Here is a 25,591-nt window from a genome sequence, read left to right as displayed (position 1 = left end):
AGTGATCCCTTTCTCCTTTCTTCCCACCTCTCTCTCTTCCCTGCAGGTCAAGCCGACTCCAGCACTGCCACCTACCTTCTCGGTCATCCGACCCATGAAGTGTGTGTTAGTTGAGGCTTTTGCCGCTACCTTCTCTCCTCCTCCTGTCCCTTTGGCTGACTCACAGCCTGACACGGGCCTCTCTAACCTTCATCTCTCTATCTCTAACACTCTGGATGTCCTTGTCCTTGTCATGAGGATCCACTTGAAGCCCAAATCCAAGTGCAACTCTTGGTACGATTCAGACCTCGCCACCCTTAAACGCAAGTGTAGGGCTGTCGAGGGCCTCGGGCGCACCCCCTGACAAACTGGTCTGCCGCCTGCACCAAAAGCAGTACAAACTCTGTCCTCTCTAAGAAGAGAGCCCACATCCAGGTTCGCATCTCTGTGGCATCTAACAACTCGGCCGAACTTTTCAAAATGTGCAAGGAGCTGGCCAATCCTGCTTCAGTCTCTACCTCTCCAGTTCCCTGCCAGGCCCTCTGCATGGCCTTGGCCTCTCATTTCACTACTAAAACTTAGGACATCCTATACACCCTCTATTCCTCTACCTCCTCTTCTACCACTCCTGACCTGTCTGAGGACGTCTCTCCTCCTCCTTTCTCCTGCTTTAGCCTGTTCACCCCTGGTGATGTTTCTAGACAAGTCTGATCTATGGAAGTCTCCTCAAAGCAGTTTCTCCCCTGCTCATCCAGACCTATCAAGGACCACATCGACACCCTTGCTCCAGTCTTGGCCGGTTTCTGCAATCACTCCTTTGCCACTGGAATTTTCCCCGCCCCCTTTAAGTACTCTCTTGTGCAACCCCTTCTGAAGAAGCACTCAGCCGAGCCTTCCTCTCTGTCTAACTATCACCCGATCTCCATCACTCCTTTACTGGGCAAACTCTTGGAAAAGCTGTCCATCTCCCAGTTTAATCTACATACTGAATCTGTTGGTTGCCTCCATGACCACCAGTCAGGCATCAGCGCTGTCAGAAACACAGAACCTGCTCTCCTGAACACCTGTTAAGACTTGCTCTCCAATCTGGACTCTAATCTCCCTTCTTTCCCCAATCTCCTTGACCTATCCTCTGCTTTTGACACCATCAACCATGCCATCCTGCTCAATCGTCTCCGGGATAACCTTGGTATTACTGATCAGGCCCTGGCCTGGTTGACCTCCTTTCTCACCGAGTGACCCTCTCAGGTCCAACTGGGGTCTTTCTTCTCTTCTATCTCTCTCTCTACTTGTGGTGTTCCCAGGGGTCTAACCTCTCTCCCTGGCTTTCCGACAACTACCTGGCACTTCTTGCCCAACACATTGCTACTTTCTGCTCCAATTTTCAATGTTATGTGGATGACACACAGCTCTCTTTCAGGCTCCCCTCAGCCACTTCTGCTTCTTCTCTCATACCAGACTGTCTGGCTGCAATTCAGGAATGGTGTGCCGCCATTGAGCTCTGCTTTAATGCCAGTAAGACTGAGATCCTCCTCATTGGGACACCCGCTCCCTTCTTTTCTCTCTCTGGCCGCCCACTCTGGGCCCACTTTCTGCTCTTTCCTGTGAGGCTAAGAACCTTGGTGTCATTGTCACACCTCGGGGAACCTGGCGGCTTTGGGCTAGATGGAAACTGCGCCCTCCATTGCTGGTTCCATCACGTAGGGCGAAGCGCAGAGTACGGGTCTAGTCTTTTGTGTAACGCGTTCCGACGCCGGTAGTTAATCCCTCCCACTTCCGATGTCGGACGCGTTGCAATGACCAGTATCCCTGTTCGCCTGCGCTGCCCGTACTCTTTGTGAATCTTTCCTTTAGCCTTTTGGCTGTTTATTCATTCCCGGATTCCCATTTCTTTTCCTTTTTCGTTTCCGCTGCCTACCCTCGCTGCAGCTAGCCTTCATTCCTCCTCCCTTGGCTGTACCGTTCCCTGCTTGCCTTCCTACCTTCCCTCCCGCCTCGTGTTTGTTTCTCTACTCTTGTGCCTTTCCTCTTCCTACTCTGCCTCGCATTGCTGCCCTTGTCTACCTGTGTATCGACCTCGGCCCATCCAGTGGAATTGCTCTGCCTCATCCTTTGTCTAGTATATTGTTCGTCTGGTACTCGACCCTGCCTGTCCTGCTACTGCCTGCTTCTCCTTGGTGCCCGAGTCCCAGTGTACCCTGGTACTTACTCTTCTATATAGAGCACGTATTGTCCACGTCCTGGACTCTGTTGTTACCAGCCACTCCTCCATTGCTGCTGCCCCTGGAGTTTACCGAATTCTACAGAAGACCACGCTTCAGCAGAGAAGAACTATTCTGGGGTTTTTTGTGCCACAGGCCTTTTCCCCACTGTCTGGCGGCCATGGAGGATAGCCACAGCTCACCCATCGGGTGTCACTGTGGCGTCCTTCCACGGTCGCCCCTATCTTCACAAAAAAAAAAAAAGAGAAGACTCGAACCAAAGACAACCCGAAGCTGACAACGCCAGAAACTGAGAGGTGAGGTGGAAGGGGAGGCAAGGGGAACATACTCTTCCCAGGAGGAAGAGGACATAACGGATCTTTCTGACAGTCATCTTCGACTCCACCCTCTCATTCTCCCCTCACATTTCTGACGTCTCTAAGAAGTCATCAGCTGCACCTCCTCAGAGGTATTCTTCCTTTTCTCACTTTCCTCCAGGAGCTCACTGTCTCCAGAGCTCTGGTCCTCTCTATGCTGGACTATTGCAATAGCCTCTTTCTAAATCTGTCTGCCTCCGACCTTTACAACTTATCCAGAACAGTACTGCGAGAGTTGTCCTTGGCGTCAAGCCCAGGGATGGTCTCTCTCCAGCTCTGAAATCTCTTCACTGGCTCCCTGTGGCTGCAAGGATCAAGTTCAAGACCCTCTACATCGTCCACAAGGCTTTCTGGGGCCTGGGATCACTCTACCTCCAACTTTCTCTTCCAAAACATCTTCCTTCTCGAGCTCTCTGCTCATCTACCTCCAACTCTCTGAGGATGCTATTTCAAGCAGAGAGTTGGGGACAGATCTATCTCCTCGGCTGGGGTCTCCCTATGGAACAGCCTCCCTGCCTCGCTCAAACCTTAGCAGAAGCACCTCTGGTTCCGGAAACAACTCGAGACCTTCCTTTTCACTTCCGCTTTCTCTCGTCCTCACCCCTGCTGATGCACCCGACTGCTCCGCGCACTGGCCGCCTGGTCACCCTCTGAACTCGGGCCAAGGCTGCTGCATGTCCAATTGTCCTCGGACTGCCTCTGGGCTCCGCAGCACTTAAGGGTCTGTATCTGCAACCCTACAAGTCCCTTTTCTCTGCTCTTATGAGCCACCCACTGGCTGCACTTGTGAGTTAACTGCACTTTCCCCTTCCCCTCCCCCCTGGCACTTCTCCCCTTCACTATTCCCTGCACTTGCGCGATCTGAATGACACAAGGCCTAGTAAGATTGTTATTTTGTCCTCCCTTTGTTTCCTTCTCCTTGTCTTGTCGCGCATAGAAACACTTGTGTACAGGCGCGTTAATAAATGCCACATCATATCATATATCACCTGGTGCTTGATAAATCAGTCGTTTAATTATCCATTAAATAACTATCAGTTGTTTCGCTGTGCAAAGAATTCACTGAGCTCACTGTCCACAAATGTTTGTAAATTGAGAATCTAAAAAAGGAGTACGTCAATTTGCTGTGGATTATATGATAAAGAAATACATTGAAAAAAACTCACATGCAAACGTTCATAGGTTCTATGTAATTTTATCAACAAAAAATTGGGACGTTTCACCTAAAACAAAAACAGCGAAAAAAATTATTAACTTTTTATTTTTTCTATTTGGCCGGCCCCCGAACCCCCACAAGCCACCCGTTTCCCTGGGAGTTTAAGCCCAGCCAGCTCAACCACCACCTCACCCGTTTTATCCCACCCCATGTATATTGCTTTTTAAATTTAGGTTTTTTTCTCGCCGTTTTCGTTTTGTTGAACAGTCCATCTCTGTATTTGTGTTAGCTGAAATCACTGGATACCACATTCATATGCCTACCTTGAATTATGAGATCTGTAAAATTGCTAGTATCACTTCCCCATTCTCCTCTTCCAATTATGGTCCCACTGGTCACATTACGTGATCTTTGACCTAGCAATTAATTCACAAAAATGCAGAAAAGCAAAACAAATTAGCATGTCTACTAATGATCAAGTTTTAGAATTAAACTTCCAGATATGTACTTAACATTAACTCTGAAATTAAAAGCATCCACTTTGAGACAAAGAGGAGCTGGCTACTATCTTCAAGCTCGAGATATTCTCATGAAAGGGTAGTTTTCTATTCCTCCGGTGTCCCGTGACTCAGTCCCGTTTTTTTCATGGTATTCTGGAAAAAGAAAATTCCACTTCCCAGAATTCCAAAAGCAAATACAGGGCTGGATGACTTTCTGCTGCATAGAACTGGGAAACTCGAGCGCTCTCCATTTTCAATCTGACCCCACAAGGTATACCAGTGTGAATAGGCTGCAAAGGCATGCAAGATTGCTTTACCCTATGTTGGGAGTGCATGCCTATTTCGTGAATGTGATGGAGAGAGGCGGTACACTTCTTCGTTATATCAAAAGACAAGCTCATGGGGCCGATATGAGATGTGGTGTTTCAAAGCTTCCATGAGGGCCTTGCTTGCACCTCTTCAAAGAACATATAAATTGTCAGTTATGCTCAGCATATGAGGCCTTGCCCTTTATTTGTTTGTTTGTTTTATTTGATTTGTTTATTTATATCGCGCCGGTAGCTCGCAAGCATCAGGCGCTGAGACAATAACACATGGACCAACAAAGGGTGGACAAGGACAGTTTACAGGACGAACATACACAGGCTGTTAATTACTTGGGTGTGCCAGTGTCAAGAGTTTGGCTAAATAAATGCGTTTTCAGTTTTTTTCGAAAACATAGGTAGTTTGTTTCTAGTCTCATGTTTGTAGGGAGATTATTCCACTTTCCCACAGCAACTGTGGGGAATGCTTTTCCCAAACCGAAGGAGCGTTTGTGTGGAGCTACTGTGATCTTGCCCAAGTCGGCCGACCTTAAGGCACGGTTTCGAACGTAGAGGGAGATTTTACATTTTAGGTAAGCTGGGGCTTTCCCATAGATGCATCTGTGCACCAGCGTCAAGGCCTTGAACTGCACCCCATCTTCAATTTTTAACCAGTGAATCTCTATTCTGGCCTCACTGATGTGGTAAAATTGGGACTTTTGTTTGGCGATTCTCATTGCATTATTCTGGATGTGTTGGTAGCTAGCCAGGCTTTGCTTGTTAGCACCCAGAATGAGTGTGTTGCCGTAGTCCAGGCGCGAGAGTATAGTTGCCCTTGCTATGATGGCGCAATTGTCGCCCGATAGGTAAGGTCTGATGGCTTTCAGTAATCTAAGATAATAGGAGCAGTTTTTTTTACGTATTGTGCTTGGGCTTCAGTTCCCAGCAATGCTTCAAGCATCATACCTAACGTTTTGACTTTGCTCAAAACCTGGATATTGGTGTCCTTTATCTGGAATGTGTCATAGGCGGGTGATAGTTTAGCTCTGGCTTGATGTGAGCCAAATACCATTAACTCTGTTTTTTTGCTGTTCAGACACATCCAGTTTGCATCCATCCACGATTTCACCGTGTTGTAAATTGTGGAAAGTGATTCACTATCTTTCAAGTAGTCACCACTCAGTTCTATCACCAGCTGAGTATCAGTATAATTGGTGAAGAAGATGTTAATGTGGTCGAAAACTAGACAAAGGTATCTTAGGGAATGATTAAATAGCAAAGGTGACATGCTGGCTCCTTGTGGGACGCCGCATTGTATATCTTTTTCAAAATAAAATGTATCACCCCAGTGTACTTGAGATTTTCTGTTGATAAGGAACGATGTTATCCAGCCGATTGCCTCTTTAGAGCAGTTCGTTTTCTCTAGGGTTAATTTGAGGAGGTCATGATCTAAAAGATCAAATGCCGCACTTAAGTCAGGTAGTATTAAGACACCGGCTTTACCTTTGTCCATTACGCTGAGCATTTTAGTTTGGAGTTAAAGCATTGCCGTCTCGGTGTTGTGGGCCGGGTGAAACCCTAATTGTTGGTGGTGTAGGGATTCTGAGGCTTCAACATGGGCTTGTAATTGCATAGTAGCTTTCTTATCCATACTTTTCAGAATAAAATTACAATTTGTAATGGGTCTGAGGTTGTTGGGGTCTCTTTGGTCCAAGTTAGTTTTTTTTACAAGAGGTGTTACAGTTACCTTTTTTATTGAGCTGGGAACTACTTGATCATGGAACGATGCATTAATGACTTTCGTCAAGATGGGAGCGAAAGTGTATATATATGGTCCGGTATTATTTTGGATGGTAGTATGTTTTCCGTACATGAAGTTGGTTTCATTAAAGTTAGTACTTTCACCATTTCTTCATTAGTGATTTCTGTGAATTTAAATGGATCTAAACCCATTGTGCTAATCTCAGGTGACAGGTTGTTTGACTCCACTTTGTTGAATTGAGCTTTTACAATCTGTTCCCTGGCACTAGCGATTTTTTGGGAAAAAAGCTGTCTGAGGTTTATCACATTCCTCTTGCGATGAATTAAATGGAGGTGTGATTGAACTTGGTTTTTCTATTGATTTCAGGATGTTAAACAGTTTGCTACTGGCATTGGCTGCCGTTGAGATTTGCTCATTATAGAGATTTTTTTTTGTTTCAATTATCTTGTGCCAATATCTTTTCTCACTGTCCCTCCAAAGCTCTTTATTGAGTAGGGATGGATTTTTGTGCCATTCATTTTCCCTTTTTCTTTTTTCCTTTTTTAGTTCCGAAAGTTCTACTGAGAACCATGTTTGGTGTTTGGTCTGACTAGTTTAGTTTGTAGTGGAGCCTTTAAGTCTACCATCTTCTTAATGTGGGATAGCATGTTTGTCATGAGAGTGTTGCATGAGTCTTCGTCCTTGTAATCATTCTTAATGTCTTCTATACATTGCTCTAAAAGGTCTCTGTCAATATTGTTAAAATTCCGACAAGTCGTTTTTTTTTGGGGTCATTGGGGACCTTAGGTTTAGGGAGTGGAGGTGACATTTGAAAGTGACACAATAATGGTCCGACCAAATGCATGGTACTGTCTTGTATGCATGTGTTGCAAGATTGTGTGTTACTACCCAGTCCAATTGTTGGCTCATGGTTCGTAACCTTTTAATCTAAGTTGTTCATTAGTTTCTCTAAACTAATGGCTTCTGTGTGCCTCATTACGACTCCAGCGGTAGCTGTGCCGGAAAAACCGGCAGGCTGCCGCTGGACCCATAATACCATTCCGCCTCTGTGATTGCCGGAATCGCCAGGTCATTACAACCCCGGTGATCAGGAATTCTGTAAATCCCCATTCACATGGGGATGGGGACCATGGAAACACTGGTTCCGTCTATGACAGAGCCGGTGTTTCCATGCCTGTCTCCAGGCAGGTGGTGTTACTCCCACCAGGTCAGACCTGGCGGGAGCGACACCTCCCGCCTGCAGGACTCGGAATCAGCCGGTCTGGAAACAACGGTGACAGCGTATTTACTGCCACTGTTGTTTCGGGACCGGCTTACTTGTAATAATGTCCCTTGTCTTTGGGGTCTCCATACCAGCGATTGAAATCTCCCAGTAACAGGGTTGCTGTATTCAGGGAATTGTACGATCGGACCGAGATAAAAAAGGTCTGACCGTACATAAAGTCTGAAAAATGCTACCACCAAAGGTTCGAACACCAAAAGTTCGAACCTTTGGTGGTAGCATTGTAGGCAAGTATAAAAAAATGTAAAAAAACTGCGGGGGCTGCAGGGGTGTCCCCCGCAACACCCCGCTCACTATACTGTGTGGTATATAGTGAGCAGGGTGTTGCGGGGGACACCCCCGCAGCACACCTGAAGTGATATATAAAGATAAATAAAAAAACAGGGGGTGTCCCCCGCAACACCCTGCTCACTATATACCACACAGTATAGTGAGCGGGGTTGCGGGGGATACCCCTGCAGCTCCTGAAAAAAAAAGAAAACAAAACAAAAAAAATGTGTGTGTTGAAGATATTTCAAATGCAGGACTTCATAACCACTGCATGTGATGTTAGTCGGGAACATGGAGAAGGAGTCTCTGGTAATCGTTGCTACTCCCCCTCCTTGGCCCGTTTCTCTATTAGAGTAGTAGATTGAGTAACCATCTGGAACAGCAGTGTCAGAGGTGGAGCCTATTGGCTCTTTTAGCCAAGTCTCAGTGATTCATAGAATATCCAGTTTTTACTCCACTATCATATCATGGATACATTGGGTGTGTTTATTTAGAGACTGCGTAAATAAAAGCAAATCTTTAGGTCTGGTTTCTCATTTGATGTACTTTGTAGCTTTGGGTGGGGGGGCGGTTGCTTTTAAGTTTATGGTGATTGTGCTTGGCCAGGTCTCTAGTGAGGGAGGTCTGTTCCTGTGGCTGTTTCTTTCAAGGACCGAATTGGCCACTAGGTTAACAGTATTCATACATTGAAGGCTGTGTATGTCTAGCAAAAGTTTTTCTATCAGTAGAAAACCCATGCTTACAGAAGTACGGGGGCGGGTGGCTTTGACTGCCACGGGCAGAGTTTTGTGCGCTGGAACGCAGAGGACCGGCGCAAGACCGGCTTGGACCTCGAAACGCTGAAGCGCTTGACTTTTCGATATGAAGGGTGCCGGTGCTTCTGGGATACGTAGTCCCAGCAAGACTTAGATTAGCCTAGGTAAGTAAAAATTACTCTCTGCTAAACAGAGTTCAGCACATAGTGCTGTAGTTCACCTAAGTACTGTAGCTGATGTTATTTAGTTGCATGTTGGTCAGTTGTACACAACAAATGGCAAAGTGGCACGCGCTGCTTTATAAATCACAGCACGTGTCAAGGAGAAATTTCAATGTCAGATATATTTAATATTTGGCAGATTCAGCGGGCATGCAGCATGATCACAGTAACCACACACACAGTGCCGCTTTCACACCAAGGTCCAGCCGCGCCTCTTGCAGACACAGTTGTCAGAGTGCACGTTGCTAGGGACCCACCCACCTCAAACAACCCTCTGGTACAGCGGTGCCTTGGCAAGCCTTCTAAGGGGAAGGCGGGCGGGACCAGCGCAAGACCGACTTGGCCCTCGAAGCACCGGCGCTGAAGTGCCTGACGTTTCGATAAGGAGGGTTCCGGTGCTTCTGGGATACGTAGTCGCAGCAAGACTTAAGATTATCCTACCTAAGTAAAGTTATGCAGGACAGCACAAAGCATAATAGCATACCTCTACAGTTTGGTTTCCTTCTTAGACCTCAACTGGACTGGTGGGTCCAGCAAACCTTGGGAAAACATCAAAGTAACATTGGAAGTATGAATACAGCAAAGGAGAAGGCAGCTTTGCTTAACCAGTCTAGAAATTCCTGTACTCCCCAATGCCTGTGCATTCAGCTGAATCACAAGGATAAAGTACTCAAAACCAGCATAAAATGTCCACTTTAACAGGTTAGTTGCCTGCACATTCAGAATGGACATCTGACATCCCTCGTGAAGAGCAGAGTGCTCACCAGGGTGCTGCTTGTGGAGAACAACTGCTTAACGATAGGAATTAAAAAAGAAAAGACAGTGTTCTTGTCATGGGCAGCTGAAGAAAGGATGCCATTTCAATAGCACAGCCTCAATGCCAAACAAAGGGAGTAGAATATGAGTAGAATATGACAGTGAAATTGATGTTTACAGATGAGATAACTATGACTGACCATTGACAACTGAGATAACCTTTTCAACACAGACTTCCATTGCTCTACTGCAATGAAAATATAAGACAAGCATTAAGGCCATGGTATTTTATCACTGAGCCCGGCCCAGGCATGTACTGCTTGAATCCTGAATAAGGACATTCTCCTGTAGAAGGTCTCCCAAAGCATAATCTCTAGGATCTTCATCAACGAAACTGCATAATGCCAAACTACCACAATCTTACACTATTGTTAGTGAATCACAACACCTTGTCTGGATAAACCTTCAGAGTCTGGGCTTGTTTGCCTGTGAATCTGAATTCTACACTTCTTTCACTTTAGTTTAGTTTAGTTTATTATTTGTATAGCGCGCCATACCCTGGAGTATCGCCATACTTTGTCGTGATGCAAGCATAAGCACAGGAGCACATTTATCTTTTTCCAAACCAAGGTAAATGTTTTTCTGATGGTGGTAGGTTGTACCCAGTTTGTCATGTTGCATTCTTGAGATGCCTTTTTGTCACAGGATCATTTGCCTCTGTTCATAAACTCTCACTCCCCTTCGAAGAAACATCTATGCTAACATCTTTCCTCAATACCTAAAGAAATGTCTTTGACTAACCATTCCTCAATCTTACCTTAACTGCCTCTATTCTTTCTCCCCAATACATGGCCTGTGGTAGCGGCCATGTAGTTATGGTTAAATTGCTCATCTCATAGGAAGAGCACTTTTTGGCCGGCTTCTAACTTCGCTATCCCTGGACGAATCCTCACCAAACTTTGCAGAAAAAGTATACGGCCCACCCTGAATTGTATTGCAAAGTTTGTTGAGGTTTGGTCAAGGGGGGTGGGGGGGTGGGCAAAGTTATAGAGGGGGTCCCAAAATTTCTTTTTTTTCCCATAGACTGAATGGAGAAAAAATATCCGTCACGCCTACAGCCCAAACCGCTGGAGGGATTTTCACCAAATTTGTGGTAGGAGCAGCGGCTTGGTCCTGAAAGCGTGCTTTTGTAAATTTGTGAAAATACGTCCAGTAGTTTCTTTTAAAACAACCAAAAAGTAGGTCTAAAAAAATGTGCGATATCTATGTCCGCTGCGCGGACACACTTCCCTGTTCGCTCCGCGGACAGGACACTGATTGGCTAATCGGCTTGCGTCATGTCCACGGACATGCAACGTGTTCTCTGATTGGCTGGGATGAAGCGTGAGGTGCGTCACATTTTTGGCAATGCCCGCCATCTTGGATTCGCAGACAGCGGCTGGTGTCCGCAGACATCGCGGTAAAAACATATTAAGAAAAACACAGCATTGCACTTGTGAAACTTATCAAATAATCTCTGGGGAGGTGAGGGGTGATGCGGATCGGATGGAATATGGCTGCAAGAAGCACAAAACTGGTGTTTTCCGCCGCAAAAGTCAGCGAACAGTCCAGATGTTCACGGACACTTGTGCATTACAGGGTTGGTGAAAAGCAGTTCTTGGGTGGCTTATAACTTTGGCACCACTTAATAAAACTGCATGACATTTCTGAATTATATTCCTGATCCTGAATGTGTTTGCAAAGTTTGGTGGGATTCTATCAAGAGGGGGTAAAATTAGAGGGGGGGTGTCAAAATAATGTAAAGGCTAATAAATGAGGTGCCTTTTGACAAATCTACACAAAGGTTTGCAAAAAGATTATAGAGCTAGATACAAATGTTTTCGTAAAGTCTGAATGGATTTTGTCAAGTGGGGGCTAGGTTATATGATGATTGTATGTGCATACATTTGACACTTTTGAAAAAATAAAACATGGGTGGATTTCCAGCAAACTTGTGTAAGGAGCATTGAGAAGGACCTGAAAGCATGGTTTTGCAAATGTGCCTGTGTTTTATTGTTTGACAAGTGTCATAATGTAGGGACAAAAAATAGTGATATACCTTTGGTGACTGAGGTGTAGCCTGTGGCCATGGGCAGTGGCTAGATTGTCCGGATCATGACCTTATTCCATGACCCGCACAATCTGGCTACTGGCCATGACAACGAGGAACAAAACATGGGGTTAAATTGGCCATGTCCACCTGGGACTGGCTTTGTGGTAAAGTTATTCGAAATTGGGATAGATTTGAAAAGGAAGAAAAATGTGCTTGTGGTAATATGGTCATAGATTTCTCTTTTTGCCTTCTGCGGGCTGCCATGGAAAGCGAAGAGGGGCCCTGTATGGAACCCTCACTTCCCTTTCCATGGTGGCCATCCCGACGTAGGAAGAAGAATCCTTTTTTATAGCACCCCGAATTCCCGCTTTGGGAACCTAGTGTGCTAAAGGCCTTCATCTCCCATTACAGGGGCTGGAATGGGGGGATAATGGTCCAGAGACCTTTTTATCCACCCGCGCTTCGCTTGGGCTGATAACTTGGGATGCCGGGCCGGTATCCACTGTTCCAGTCCCTGGGACGGAGGATGGACGCCACAATATTCCCATTAACATAACACAAAATGCAAATGGAAATGTTGGAAAATCTTATTGAGTCTATGTACTTTACTGAGAAATATAAAGTAGATGGAGTCTATACGTTTTTTTTAACTGTGAAAGGTGGTTCCTAAAGGAACATTTCTTTTATTGTTTTTGGATGTCTTTTTTTTGGCAGGAGAGCGAAGAACGAAAGGTGGGGAGGGAAATGAGGGAAGAAGCACCAAACACTAATATGGAGGGGTAGGCGGACAGGGGAAAATGTTGTGCGTGTGTTATTTCTAAGGTACGGAGCAGTGTTTCTCATGCTCCTTGATTATAGCAGTGGTGTAAATATTGTTATATTGGTTAAGTATGATATTAGTAAGTTGTAGGAAAATAGCATGCACTGGTAAAAACCCATGCAATTCAATGAAAAATCTTTGTTAAAGGGACGTTATGGTTAAGTTGGACTAATTAAAACCTATGAAATTCAATGAAAAACCTTTGTTAAAGAGACGTTATGGTTACAAGTAAAACTGAAAAACCCTAGAAATTCGCCAATTATGGTAAGCTAAGCAACCATAACTCGCGCCACCACCATGCACTGCTAGGACTAACACCCAGGACATCAAAGATGACATCACAAATGTCATTGATTACATCACTGATAACATCACATGTGAAATCCATTTTTATGAAAAGTCCCTACAATGAGTTGTGTTTGTATTGTTGGTAACAAGATGTCAGGAGTGGTCGAGAGACCTATCATGAACTAATTAATACTCATCTAAAATCACTGTATTGGAGTGTTGTTGTTAATACAGAAACCTAATCATATATAAACATAGGCTATGACTGCATAGAAGTACACTATTTTTAATCTTGTAATTTTGGATAGTACAGTAATGAATGCTACGTTATCAGAGTTTTGAGTAATGTTAAACATGTAATAACTAGCTAACAATTCAAGATTTACAACACTTGTGCTGGTACAAACAATACATATGAAGAACCACAATGCATATAAATCAGAGGTGTTAGGGAGAATTCTCATTCTATGGCTAATTTCCCTCACCTAGCGAGTCCCCCAGCAGCTTTGCTGGATTTCTGGAGTTTATTTTTCCACTTGGTAAGAGTGTGCACCTTTTTCCCCACTCTTACCTGTGTTTTGCCATGTGTTTTTCATCTGTTTTTGTGATTGTGGACTCTGGAGTACACCACTTCAGTAGCCCCACACTTTTGTGTGCTACACAGCACCTTCAGTGCAGTGACACAGGGTTGTCTTTTAGACTTCCCACCGACTCCATTTCTGGGGCTGACTACTGTCCCCCAGAAAAGGGTAAAGTTCCCATTAACTTTACATAGTCATTTAACCACAGATCCAGTACACCCCATCTTACATGGAGTATTGGAAAGGATTACTTCTTAGCCCTTTTTATCTGTACCTCTTGGAGCCTTATTTTGCTCCTTTAACATTAAGACTTGGCTGGTGGCAGCGGTACCTACCCTCATTTTCCTACCATGATTATATTACATAACATGGTATTGTTTTAGGCTATTTTAGTAGCCTCAAACTTTAAACCCGCTAGCCCAAATACTTTTTATTTTGGCTCCGGTTGGGTTTAATCGCCATTTCTTTTTGTTAACATCCTTCTTGGGTCTTTCTTTGCGTGGCAAACCAGGTTTGCCTCCTTTGTTCGCCAAACTTTGGCGGGCTTCTGACCAGAAGCCCTCCTTTGGCATCTGGGTGTCTAGGTGGGCTAAATGTGAGGGAGGGGTGTAGTCACCCCCTGCACAGGGTCTCCTTGGAGACCCAAGTCGCACTTTGTGTTGATTGGCTGAGGTGGTTGTCAGGGCTGGACAACACCCCTGCTGAGTGAATGACAGCCAGGCTGAGTGAATGGGGGATTTTGGCATAAAAGGCAGGACTCTTGGTCTAGAAGTCAGAGTCGCCACTGGAACTGTAAGGAACCGAAGAGAAGTGGAGAAGAAGACGGATGCTGCAACCCTGAGTCCCGGTGAAGCCCTGCTGCAGTCCTGAGCTATCTACCCCTTCAACGACCAGAGAAGATCCAGTCCGCAGTCTTCTTCCCTTGAGCCTGGTGGGATCAACCAGCTCATCTTTTCTTCAGTCAGAGAATCCTCTCCTGGGTCGAAATCACTGCTGTGCTGTAGTGGTCCGGATTGCCGTCATAAGAGCCCTCGCCTGATTTAAAGGAGTGCACCTTTTATTTATCCATTGTCTTTTTCGCTGCTGCTGGCCTCATCCCTGGGTAGTGCAGATCGCTCCAGACGTCGTCCTTCTTGTCCCCACGACTGAAGCCGCAGGAACCGTGAGTTTGCAGGAACTACCAGTAACAACTGCCGTGGCACCAGCTTTTCTACAACGGAATAAGGTACTATGCACACTTGTCATTCTCTCCGTCTAACCAGCCGGAATCAGGATGAACACTTTTTCTCCACGAAGATTTGTTCTTTCTTCCCTCCCTCTTATAACTTTTCCTTCCATTTGACAATCTTTACGAACTCTTGGCATCTCCAATCTCGAACTGTTCAACGTGTGATCCTCGGCAAATGACCATCTGCTCCATTGACACTGGCGCAGGCCTATTGACTTTAATCTGTATCTTTGAATAAGTCCTTGAGTCTCCTTGCCTTGAAAAAGTATTGCCTATGATTTTTATCCACTTTTCCCCTTGTTTGAAATTCAAAAGTACAAAGTGTGTTTAACTTCGTGAGCATTTCTATTCGCAGGTATGCATTAGTATCGCAACACCGGTCTGTCAAATCCTAATGTACTTACCTTGAATTTGCTGGAACAAGTGGAAGGAGTTGTGTGTAGTGTATTTTACGTGTGGTTTGGAATTTATAGAAGTGAAGCGTTTTATAACAGATGGTTTAAAATAAATGTACTTATATTTTTTACCTGAAACCTTGAGTCAGTGTTTGCTTGAGTCACAGTAATTATGGTCCTTTGTGTAATTTCTACTACTGCTCATTTACTCTTGAGATAAGTCTGCCTGCTCCACTACTGCTACCACTTTAACACTGTAGTACAGGCTTGTACCAAAGGTGAACTTGTATTACCACTTGTAGTCTTAATTTTGTGTAGTGGTCCATAAGGGCACAGCACAGGATTCTGACTAAAAAGAGGCACATACAGGGAAACTAAACTAAGGACGAAAGAAACAGCATCATCAGAAAATGTTAATGACATTAAAGTTTATCTTCATGTATACAAATGAATTGTGTGTTTGAAGCCTGCTCATTTCCCCATGTATGTGCACCATGAGCCGAGACCAAACCCTAAGGAAAGTACTTAAAGATCATATGACAAGGTTAACGTCTAGATATATAGCACCTTTTAAAATTTTAATATACTGACCGTCAGTGAACAAAACCACCTGGCCCATGTATGTCAGTGAACAAAAACAAGTGGCCCAGATAAGTGATGTCATCTTTGATGTCCTGGGTGTTAGTCTTAGCAGTGCACGGTGGTGGCGCGAGTCATGGTTGCTTAGCTTACCACAACTGGCAAATTTCTGGGGGGTTTTCGGTTTTACTTGCAACCATAACGTCCCTTTAACAAAGGTTTTTAATTGAATTTCATAGGTTTTTATTAGTCCAACTTAACCATAACGTCCCTTTAACAAAGTATTTTCATTGAATCTATATTGAGGTATCCATTTGGTTCTGGCATTTTAGTGCTAATAGAAGCTGTGAATGTGTTGCTCCCTAGACTCTGCATCAATCAGTACCCCACTACCTTGTATATGGAGGACATATAATTGAGTCCACCTGCTTTGGAGCTATAATCAATTGACTCAGGGTGACACTGCACATTTCTAAATGGTCTAACAAACAAAACTAAGATTGTGTGCCTTAGAAATGTTTTCCGATCAATGTAAATGAGGAGTGACATTTCCAATACTTGGGCCTCATTTTCCCAAAGAGACCCACATGGATACCTGCATTTATAAAGCAAGTTGAATCTATGGAATGTAGTTAAAGCATGCCATAAACCATATTGGAGGATTGTCTACCCTGCTTTTATTGTATAGTTGGACCTTTAAAATCAATGTTCTATAATTAACTAGGGCTCCATGTAGGGGGAATTAATTTATGTAATCTTTTGATTGCAAGAGTTAAGGACTTCAGTTTTTAGAATGCCCTGGGATCGCTCAAGCTCCACAGCCGGCATCCATCTGCAATTACACCCCCGAACCCCAAGATTGGATTGTATATAGGATATTTGGCAAAACGATCCACCCTTTGGAGGCATGTGCCCCATAAAAGGGTTATTTAAAGAGAATAGGAATGTTTTGGGAAAACACCTTAGAAAGAGTGCGGAGTAACCGTGTCCAGCCAATTAAAACCAATACAAATGTACTATCTCAGTTTCAATCTATTATCAAAATGCTGGACGATGGATCAACATGAAAGGCATTCTAAACTAGCAAGCTCACTTGGTCATATCTAATACAATGTGATAGTGGATGGGAATAACTCGTTTTGAACCCTAATACATCTTTCGAAGGGATTGTGTCCTCCGACGTATTCCTCATCTTAGATATATCCTTCCAGCTCTGCTGGCCTCGGAAAATTTTTTCTCCAGAGGGCGCTGCGCGTCGACGTCCCTCGAGTCGATGACCCTCGACAGCCGCCGTATCGACGCTTGACGTCATCCTGCCTATAAAGGCCGCGCGCAGCGTCCGTTGCTCAGTTCCGTTTTTCCGCGCTACTCGGTGCCTCGGAATACCGTTGCTCAGTTCTTAGTAATATTTACTTCAAGTTATTCGAATCGTACTCGATGGCTTCCTCGTCGGAACCGACAACCCCTCGATCCGGCTTCAAAAAATGTCGAGATTGTGGGAAAAAGATGTCGTTGACCGATCCTCACAGAAATTGTCTGTGGTGCTTGGGAGCCGAACACCATTGTTCGGAGTGCGAGGACTGTATGTCCATGAGAGCTAAGGCCCTGAAGGAGCGTAGGGGGAAGCTGGAAAAAGGTAAGACTTTTAAAGCTTCTTCTTCTTCGACGAAGTCGAGACATTCGTCTCCTCGTCACCATTCACGCTCCAGATCTCGGAGTGGGTCTCATCACTCCTCGAGATCGAAACACTCGAAGAGGAAACGTCGAAGATCCCCTTCTCCGTCTTCCTCTTCCTCTGTTTTGCCAAAAAGAATCCCTTGCCCCACGAAACTTAGTTCCCGGGCTGAATGGGAGGAATTCAGAAAAAACATGATGAGCGTCTTCGAGAAAGCGGCCTCGACCCCCTCGAAGACTGCCGAGAGCGATGCTCTGGTCGAAAGACCCAAAGGTCAAAAACGCCGCGAGTCGCAGTACCCGGCGAAAGAAACCTCTCGAGCGCGTCTCGAACCCTCGAGTAGGACTATGACCTCCAAACCTTCCTCGAAGGTTCCGTCGACGTCGAGGTCTTCGACGCCGTTGTCGAAGGGACCTTCGACACACAGGTCTGTCGACTCGACGCCGGCCTCGACACCGGCGTCGACGCCGAGAAAAGTCACGATGACCACACATCCAGTGACGATTCCCAGGCCCTCGACGTCGATGGCGTCGATATTGTCGAGTAAAATTCCAATTCTGTCGAGGTCCTCGAGGCCTCCACCTCTGTTTTCGACGCCACGCTCGAAGCCGTCGGCGTCGACGACATCGACGTTTTCGAGGCCAATAATGACAAGTTCAGCACCCTCTGCCTTGGAAATGGGATTTACTCCCTTTATTAATTCAGAACAATTGAGAACTATATCCTCAATTTTAGAAGAGGGTGATTTGTCAGAACAAGATGAGTTACAGGGACCTGTAACCCCAGTTAGAGAGGAATTTTCCTCTGAAGAGCGCAGATTAAAGGATCTTCATGATTCTTTACATGAGGCAAGTGGTTTAGACACTTCCCCTGAGGTGGATTTTGCTAAACCAGACCCGGGGGAGCATGCTGAAACCCCCTACAGAGCCTTAATGGCCAGAATTACAGAGTTCATGGGGTGGTCTACACCTTCACAATCTTTCCAGCAAGATGACCTCACGGATATTCTTGACAAAGGCCCACAAGTGGATCCAGTGGTGCCCTTTCATAAAGCTCTTCAGAGAAAGATCATGACAAACTGGGAAACCCCAGATGTAATATCAGCAGTAAATAAAAAACTGTCTGCAAAGTACAGGGTATCTTCCACAGACCCAGAGTTCTTGTCTAAACATCCATCCCCAGAAAGTCTGGTGGTACAAGCAGCATCCTCTACCGACGTCAAGACGGCTTATCCTACTGTCCCACAGGACAGGGACGATAAAAAATATGATGCTATGGCTAAGAAAGTCTTTTCAGCATGTAGCATGGCGTTAAAGTCTGTTAATGCTACTTGCACCCTTGCTAGGTTCAGCCATACACTTTGGGAGTGTGCTTCTACAGCGGCTGACTGCATCCCGGAGGGAGAAGAAAGGGATGCGTTCCTGAATATTATAAAGGACGGTAAAGACGCTATGTGCGAATCCCTCCAGACGGGCATTGATTCGGCTGACAGTATCAGCAGAGCAATGGCGGCAAGTACATCAACCAGGCGGTTCGCTTGGTTGAGAAAGTCGGGTTTTGCCCCAGATGTGCAAGCCAGGCTCTTGAACATGCCATTTGATGGCTCTTCTTTGTTCGGGAAAAAGGCGGATGACAGTTTAGAGAAACTGCAAACTTCAAAAGCAGCAGCAAAATCCCTAGGAGCTGCAATCCGTCAGACTCCTTTTCGTCCCACAGGAACCTCTGCGAGGGGCAAGTCCTTTCGCTTCTACTCCTCATTCGGAAGAGGTAGAGGACGACCGGCTCAAAGGGGTCAAAGAAGAACTACCCGAGGTGGACGGGGTATATATTCTAAAGCCGCAGCAACAGCAGGTGCCTCTTTACCATCGGCATCTGCATCAGCCGCCCCAAAACCACTCTGAGGACTTCCCTCACAGGACACCTGTAGGAGGCAGGTTGACTCAACATCTGGCGGAATGGCAGGCTATCACGTCAGATGCTTGGGCATTGGAAACAGTTGCACAAGGTTACTGCCTACCTTTCCTACGTATACCTCAGAGTCATCCACCGGGGATCAGCTCTCAGAAAGCTCCAGATCCGCTCCTCTTGCAGGAAATTATAGACCTGCTAGAGAAAGGTGCCATAGAACCGGTACCTGTAGCGGAGAGGAACAAGGGCTGGTACTCCCCTTACTTTCTCGTTCCAAAGAAAGACGGAGGACTGAGACCCATCTTGGACTTGCGAGAATTGAACAAATTCCTCAGGAAAGACAAATTCAAGATGGTCACTCTTTCTCAGATCCTCCAGGCCCTTCAGTTTCAGGACTGGTTGGTATCTCTGGACCTTCAGGACGCTTATTTCCATGTGCCTATCCATCTCAAACACAGGAAATACCTGAGGTTCGCAATTGGCAACTCTCACTATCAATTTCGAGTACTGCCTTTTGGGCTGACCTCCGCCCGAGGGTCTTCACCAAGTTAATGTCGGTAGTGGCGGCAAGTCTAAGGAGGGAAGGGATTCACGTCTACCCCTACCTGGACGATTGGCTGATCAGGGCTGTTTCTCCGGAGCAAGCTCAGATCCAGCTAAATCACGTATGCTACTCCCTTCACAAGCTGGGCTTCTCCCTCAATTTAAAGAAGTCTCAAATGATACCATCGCAGAGACTCCAGTTCATAGGAGCGATCCTGGATACTTCCCTGGGAAAAGCCGCGCCACCAGAGGTGTGGGCTCAAGATATTCTACAGATGGTTACCAAGTTCCAACTTGCCCAACGTCTCCCAGCTTTCGACTTTTTGAGGTTGCTAGGCCTCATGGCATCCTGCATTTTCCTTGTGCCAGAGGCTCGCCTGAGAATGAGATCCCTCCAGTGGGCACTGAGGACTCAGTGGTCACAATTCTCAGGGAGAATGACAGATCTTCTTCAGGTTCCCGGCAGGGTGGCTCGAGACCTTCAGTGGTGGGCCTGTCAGGAGAACATTCTGAAAGGAGAACAGTTTTGGCAACCCTGGCCGGAGATAACAGTAGTCACGGATGCCTCACTCACGGGGTGGGGAGCCCACGCCAACGACTTGACCATCAGCGGTCGTTGGTCTCCATCGGAGTCCAGACTACACATCAACCTGTTAGAGCTGAGAGCCATCAAACTTGCGTTGAAGGCTTTCCTGCCAGTTGTACAAGGGAAGAACGTCCTGATAATGACGGACAACACGGTGGCCATGCATTACCTCAACAAAAGAGGAGGCGTAGGATCACTACCCCTGTGCAGAGAGGCGATGCAGCTCTGGTTTTGGGCAATCCAAGAAGGAATCTCTCTATCGGCAGTTCACCTAGCCGGAGAGAAGAACTTGACAGCGGACGCTCTGAGCAGGCAGAACACAGTCTCTCACGAGTGGGAGCTAGCTCAGGAAGTCCTTCAAGAGATCTTCGCCCTTTGGGGAACCCCTCAGGTAGATCTGTTCGCCACCAGCCTAAACAGGAAATGCGACCTGTTCTGCTCAAGGGAATTTCCTCCGAGAGGAGCTCTGGGAGACGCGTTCATAGTGGACTGGGAGTTTCCGCTTCTGTACGCGTTCCCACCGGTCCCTGTCATTCCTCAAATGATCAGGAGGTTGAGAAGATTCCGGCGAACCATGATCCTAATTGCCCCGGATTGGGCCAGGAGAACGTGGTACCCGGACCTTCTAGACTTGTCCATCTGCCCTCCATTTCGACTTCCTCTCAGAGAGAACCTACTCTCACAGAAGGGAGGTCAGGTTCTCCATCCAGACATCAAAACCCTCAACCTTCACGCTTGGCTTCTGAACGGCTGAGGTACAAGGATTGGGACCTCCCTGATGATGTTATGGAGGTGTTGCTTTCGGCAAGGAGGCCAGCAACAAAGTCTTTATACCGCTGCCGTTGGAACAGATTTTGCAGCTGGTGTAGAGAACAGAATATCGACCCATTTTCATGTGGTACACCAATGGTTTTGTCCTTCCTACTATATTTGGCAAATTCAGGCCTTCAAGTTGGCACCATTAAGGGCTATCTCGCAGCGCTATCTATCTTTAAGCGTACTGCGGAGGAACCATCCTATTTCAAATTACCCTTGGTAATACAGTTTCTAAAGGGGTTAACCAATGTTTATCCCCCAAGACCATTCCAAGTTCCCCTATGGGATTTAAACTTAGTATTAACTTTCCTGATGGGGACACCTTTCGAACCTCTCCATTCTTGTTCGTTAAGATTCCTTACCCTTAAGACTGTTTTATTAATAGCACTTACATCTGCTAGAAGGGTGAGCGAATTACAAGCTCTTTCTTGTAAACCCCCTCATACAATCTTTCACAAAGACAAAGTTGTCCTGCAAGTGAAGCCTAATTTCCTCCCAAAAGTAGTCTCTGAATTCCATATCTCTCAGAAGATTATCCTACCATCTTTCTATCCTCCTCCTCACCCGGGGAAAGAGGAAGAGAGGTTACACAGACTAGACCCTAGGAGGGTTTTAAGTTTTTACATTAATAGACTAGCCAGGATAAGACAGGCAGACCAGCTGTTTGTAGGCTACGCAGGTCACAAGCTGGGGTTACCAATAACTAAGCAGACCATTTCCAGATGGATCATTCTAGCCATTCTGGAATGTTATAAACTGGCAGGGAAAGAGCCCCCTCAAAACCTTAGGGCTCATTCGACCAGAGGTATTGCAGCTTCATCGGCCCTCAAAAGAGGCGTGCCGATTAAAGACATATGTGCGGCCGCTACATGGTCGTCTGTCCATACCTTTACACGTTTTTACAATCTGGATTCCTCCTCTAGTCAAGAGACTAGGTTTGGAAGGGCTGTACTGCATTCTATTCACCAATAGAAGACAGCGTGAAGTCAGTACTCCCTCCTCCGAATATAGAATACTGCTATGGGAGCCTATCTAAGATGAGGAATACGTCGGAGGACACAATCCCTTCGAAGAACAAGTTACTTCTTACCTTGTAACGTTCTTTCGACGGGATGTTCCTCCGACGTATTCCTCATCGACCCTCCCATCCATCCCCGCAGTTTTACTTCCCTTGTTGTTGCAGCTTACGCTCCTTCAGGGTGATTAGTCTAGTCCAAACAGTAATACTGTGGGCTACAAAACGGAACTGAGCAACGGACGCTGCGCGCGGCCTTTATAGGCAGGATGACGTCGAGCGTCGATACGGCGGCTGTCGAGGGTCATCGACTCGAGGGACGTCGACGCGCAGCGCCCTCTGGAGAAATTTTTTTCCGAGGCCAGCAGAGCTGGAAGGATATATCTAAGATGAGGAATACGTCGGAGGAACATCCCGTCGAAAGAACGTTACAAGGTAAGAAGTAACTTGTTCATTCCCTGAAAAGATGGAGACATTAGGACCTCTTAAATGGATTTCTAGTATTGAAGCATTTTGAATGGACGTGTACAATAATAAATTGGAGAAACTTTAATTTGTGTTTACATTCATGTCCTTGTTATATTCAGATGTATACGCACTTTATTTGTTCAATGTAGTTTATGCCAAACTTAATCTCTACATTTGGGATATAAAATCAAGGGTTTAACTCATTTTCATTTTAAAATCCTTAATTTAATCCATATTATAAAGTTAAGTATTTATTATAAAGTTCTGGACATTGTGTAAATCACTTACCATGGACTATGTAAGAAGGAATATTTGTATTAGTATTGAATGTGGAGGGAATGGCTGCTTTATCAATTTCTAGGACTATGATTGTTGTTTAGCAACTACATATTCACCTATTGTATCCTTTCAATGCGGTTCTATGTAGGAACTGTCTATATGGTTCCATTCACTTTGCAAGGAATTCTGATGCCCCGTAGTAATTATCTTCTGATATAATTTCAACTTGGGCTTAATTATGTGTCAGACCCAAATGCCCTTTCGCTAGCTAACTCTCTTAGCACATTAGGAGGATTCACCCAATGTATCCTCAGTGCAACCCACTGCAAAGGCCGAATTTTAGACTGGCTAGTAGACACTAATTGCAACATTGACATCACATCCAATCACACCCAATCAGCCTTGCCCCTAGACGGACCGCAACATCATTCTATTCTCCATACCAGTATCTAACCATCACCCACTACCGGTCCCACATCTACCTCCCTCTGCCGAGGGGAGCAACAGAAACATCACCAAAACAAACATTTACCAACTGCTGGACGAGCTATGCCGCCCACAGGCCCTAGTAAATGACCCAGCCACCTTGGTAGAGCTCGATAATTAAACACTTACACTGTGGCTCCTCACTTTGCATAAAGCCAAACCTGTCGCACACTGCAACACTTGGTTTTCCCCTGAACTTAAAATGCTTTGCCTATGCAAATGCAAAGCGTAAACACAATGGAATAATAACCCTTCCAACCCTACAAAACCTACTTCATGCATGCCGCAAAAGAATAAAAAACGTCCATCATCCAGGAAAAGAACAAGTTACTTTCTTACCTGGTAACGTTCTTTCGATGGGATGGTCCGACGACGTATTCCATATCTATGACAGTAATCACCACAGCTGTGCTGCTTCGGAAACTTTTTCGGCGTCTGCGTCCTGCGTCGATGACGTCGATGCGCCGCCGTCGAGGACCTCCTCCGACGTCCGACGTCATCCGATGTGATAAGTAGGACGCACGACGCCAGTAGCCTCAGTTGTAGTTTTTTCCCCCAGAACGTGTGACAATAGTCAACTGCCAGTCCGACACAAAGCCTTGCGGAACGTAAGCTGCAAACGCAACAGAAATTCTGCAGCGGGGAAGGCAGGGCGGGAGCGATATGGAATACGTCGTCGGACCATCCCATCGAAAGAACGTTACCAGGTAAGAAAGTAACTTGTTCTTCGAGGGGATTGGGTCCTCCGACGTATTCCATATCTATGACAGACTCCCAAAGCAGTACCAAATCAAGGAGGAGGGAAAGAATTTAGAAACAAAATTTAGAATAGCCAATCAAATAGCAGAGCAAAGGACCGCCTTGCCAAAGGCCAGATCCTGCCCTCTGATGGAATCGAGGGAATAATGCCGCACAAATGTATGCACTGAAGCCCAGGTGGCAGCATCACAGATGTTGCGAATAGGAACACCCCTCTGCAGGGCAGTAGATGCAGCCAAGCCGCTGGTAGAATGGGCCCGCAAGCCAGCCGGAGGGTCCTTGCCCGCCAAGCGGTAACACTCCGAGATGGCCAAAATAATCCAGCGGGACAAAGTCTGTTTCGTCACAGCTTGCCCCAAGCGCTTACCAGCGTAACCAATAAAGAGTTGATCGTCCACTCTGACCCGGGACATGCGAGAAACATAAAAGCTCAAAGCTCTCCTAGGATCAAGCCTATGGAGCCTCTCCTCTTCCTTACCAGGATGCGGAGGAGGATAGAATGCCGGAAGAACAATCTTCTGGGCCAAATGAAATTCCGTCACTACCTTCGGAAGAAAAGAAGGACGAACTCGAAGGACAACCCTGTCCTTGTGAAATACAGTGAAGGGTGGCTTAACAGAAAGTGCCTGTAACTCACTCACTCTGCGAGCGGAAGTAACCGCAACTAAAAACACAGTTTTCAAAGTCAACAGCCTCAAAGGGCAAGAATGTAACGGCTCAAACGGAGCACCCATAAGAAACCTAAGAACAAGGTTCAAATCCCAACCGGGCACCAGGAAAGGCGACGGAGGGAACACATTAGTGAGCCCTTTCAGAAACTGTGAAATTAAAGGGATTTTAAAGTAAGAACATTCTTCAGATGAGCGCTTAAAGATGGACAGCGCCGCCAGGTAACCCTTAACGGTACCCACTTGCAAGCCCCTGTGGGCCAAAGAAAGCAAAAAGGACAGAACCATGGGGATGTCACATGCAAAAGGATCCACATTCTGAACTCTGCACCAGTCGCAGAACTTACGCCAACGGCAACGGTACAGAGACTTAGTTGCGGGCCTTCGGGCCGAAAGCAACACCTCCATCACGTCTTCAGGGAGGTCCCAATCCTTATACCTCAACCTTTCAGAAGCCAAGCGTGAAGGTTGAGGGATCCGACCTCTGGATGGAGAACCTGACCCCCCTCCCGTGAGAGCAGATCGTCTCGGTAGGGAAGACGACGTGGAGGGCAGACGGACAAGTCGAGAAGGTCCGGGTACCACGTCCTCCGAGCCCACGCCGGAGCAATGAGGATCATCCGGGAACCGAACTTCCGTAACCTCCGCAGCACTTGCGGGATGACGGGGACCGGAGGAAACGCGTACAGCAGCGGGAACGACCACTCCACCACGAACGCGTCTCCTAAGGCTCCTTTTGGAGGAAATTCCCGCGAGCAAAACCTTTCGCACTTCCGGTTGACACTGGAGGCAAAGAGATCCACTTGAGGGGTCCCCCAAAGGGCGAAGATCTCCAGGAGAACCT

General features: G+C 46.2%; 1 protein-coding gene across 1 annotated transcript in view; it reads right to left on the bottom strand.

The window, feature by feature from the left end:
• PKD1L1 (polycystin 1 like 1, transient receptor potential channel interacting) overlaps window positions 1-25,591 on the bottom strand; it is a 2,330,280-nt gene that overhangs the window by 1,648,037 nt on the left and 656,652 nt on the right. Inside the window, exon 15 of the mRNA XM_069613333.1 lies at window positions 4,037-4,129. Coding sequence (XP_069469434.1) covers window positions 4,037-4,129 — 93 coding nt within the window. The remainder of the gene's footprint in view (window positions 1-4,036; window positions 4,130-25,591) is intronic.

This window comes from Ambystoma mexicanum, chromosome 5p, assembly GCF_040938575.1.
Source record: "Ambystoma mexicanum isolate Mex_15411 chromosome 5p, UKY_AmexF1_1, whole genome shotgun sequence".
NCBI lineage: Eukaryota > Metazoa > Chordata > Amphibia > Caudata > Ambystomatidae > Ambystoma > Ambystoma mexicanum.
Note: the sequence above shows the minus strand (reverse complement) of the source record. Positions and strands in the feature narration are given on the sequence as shown.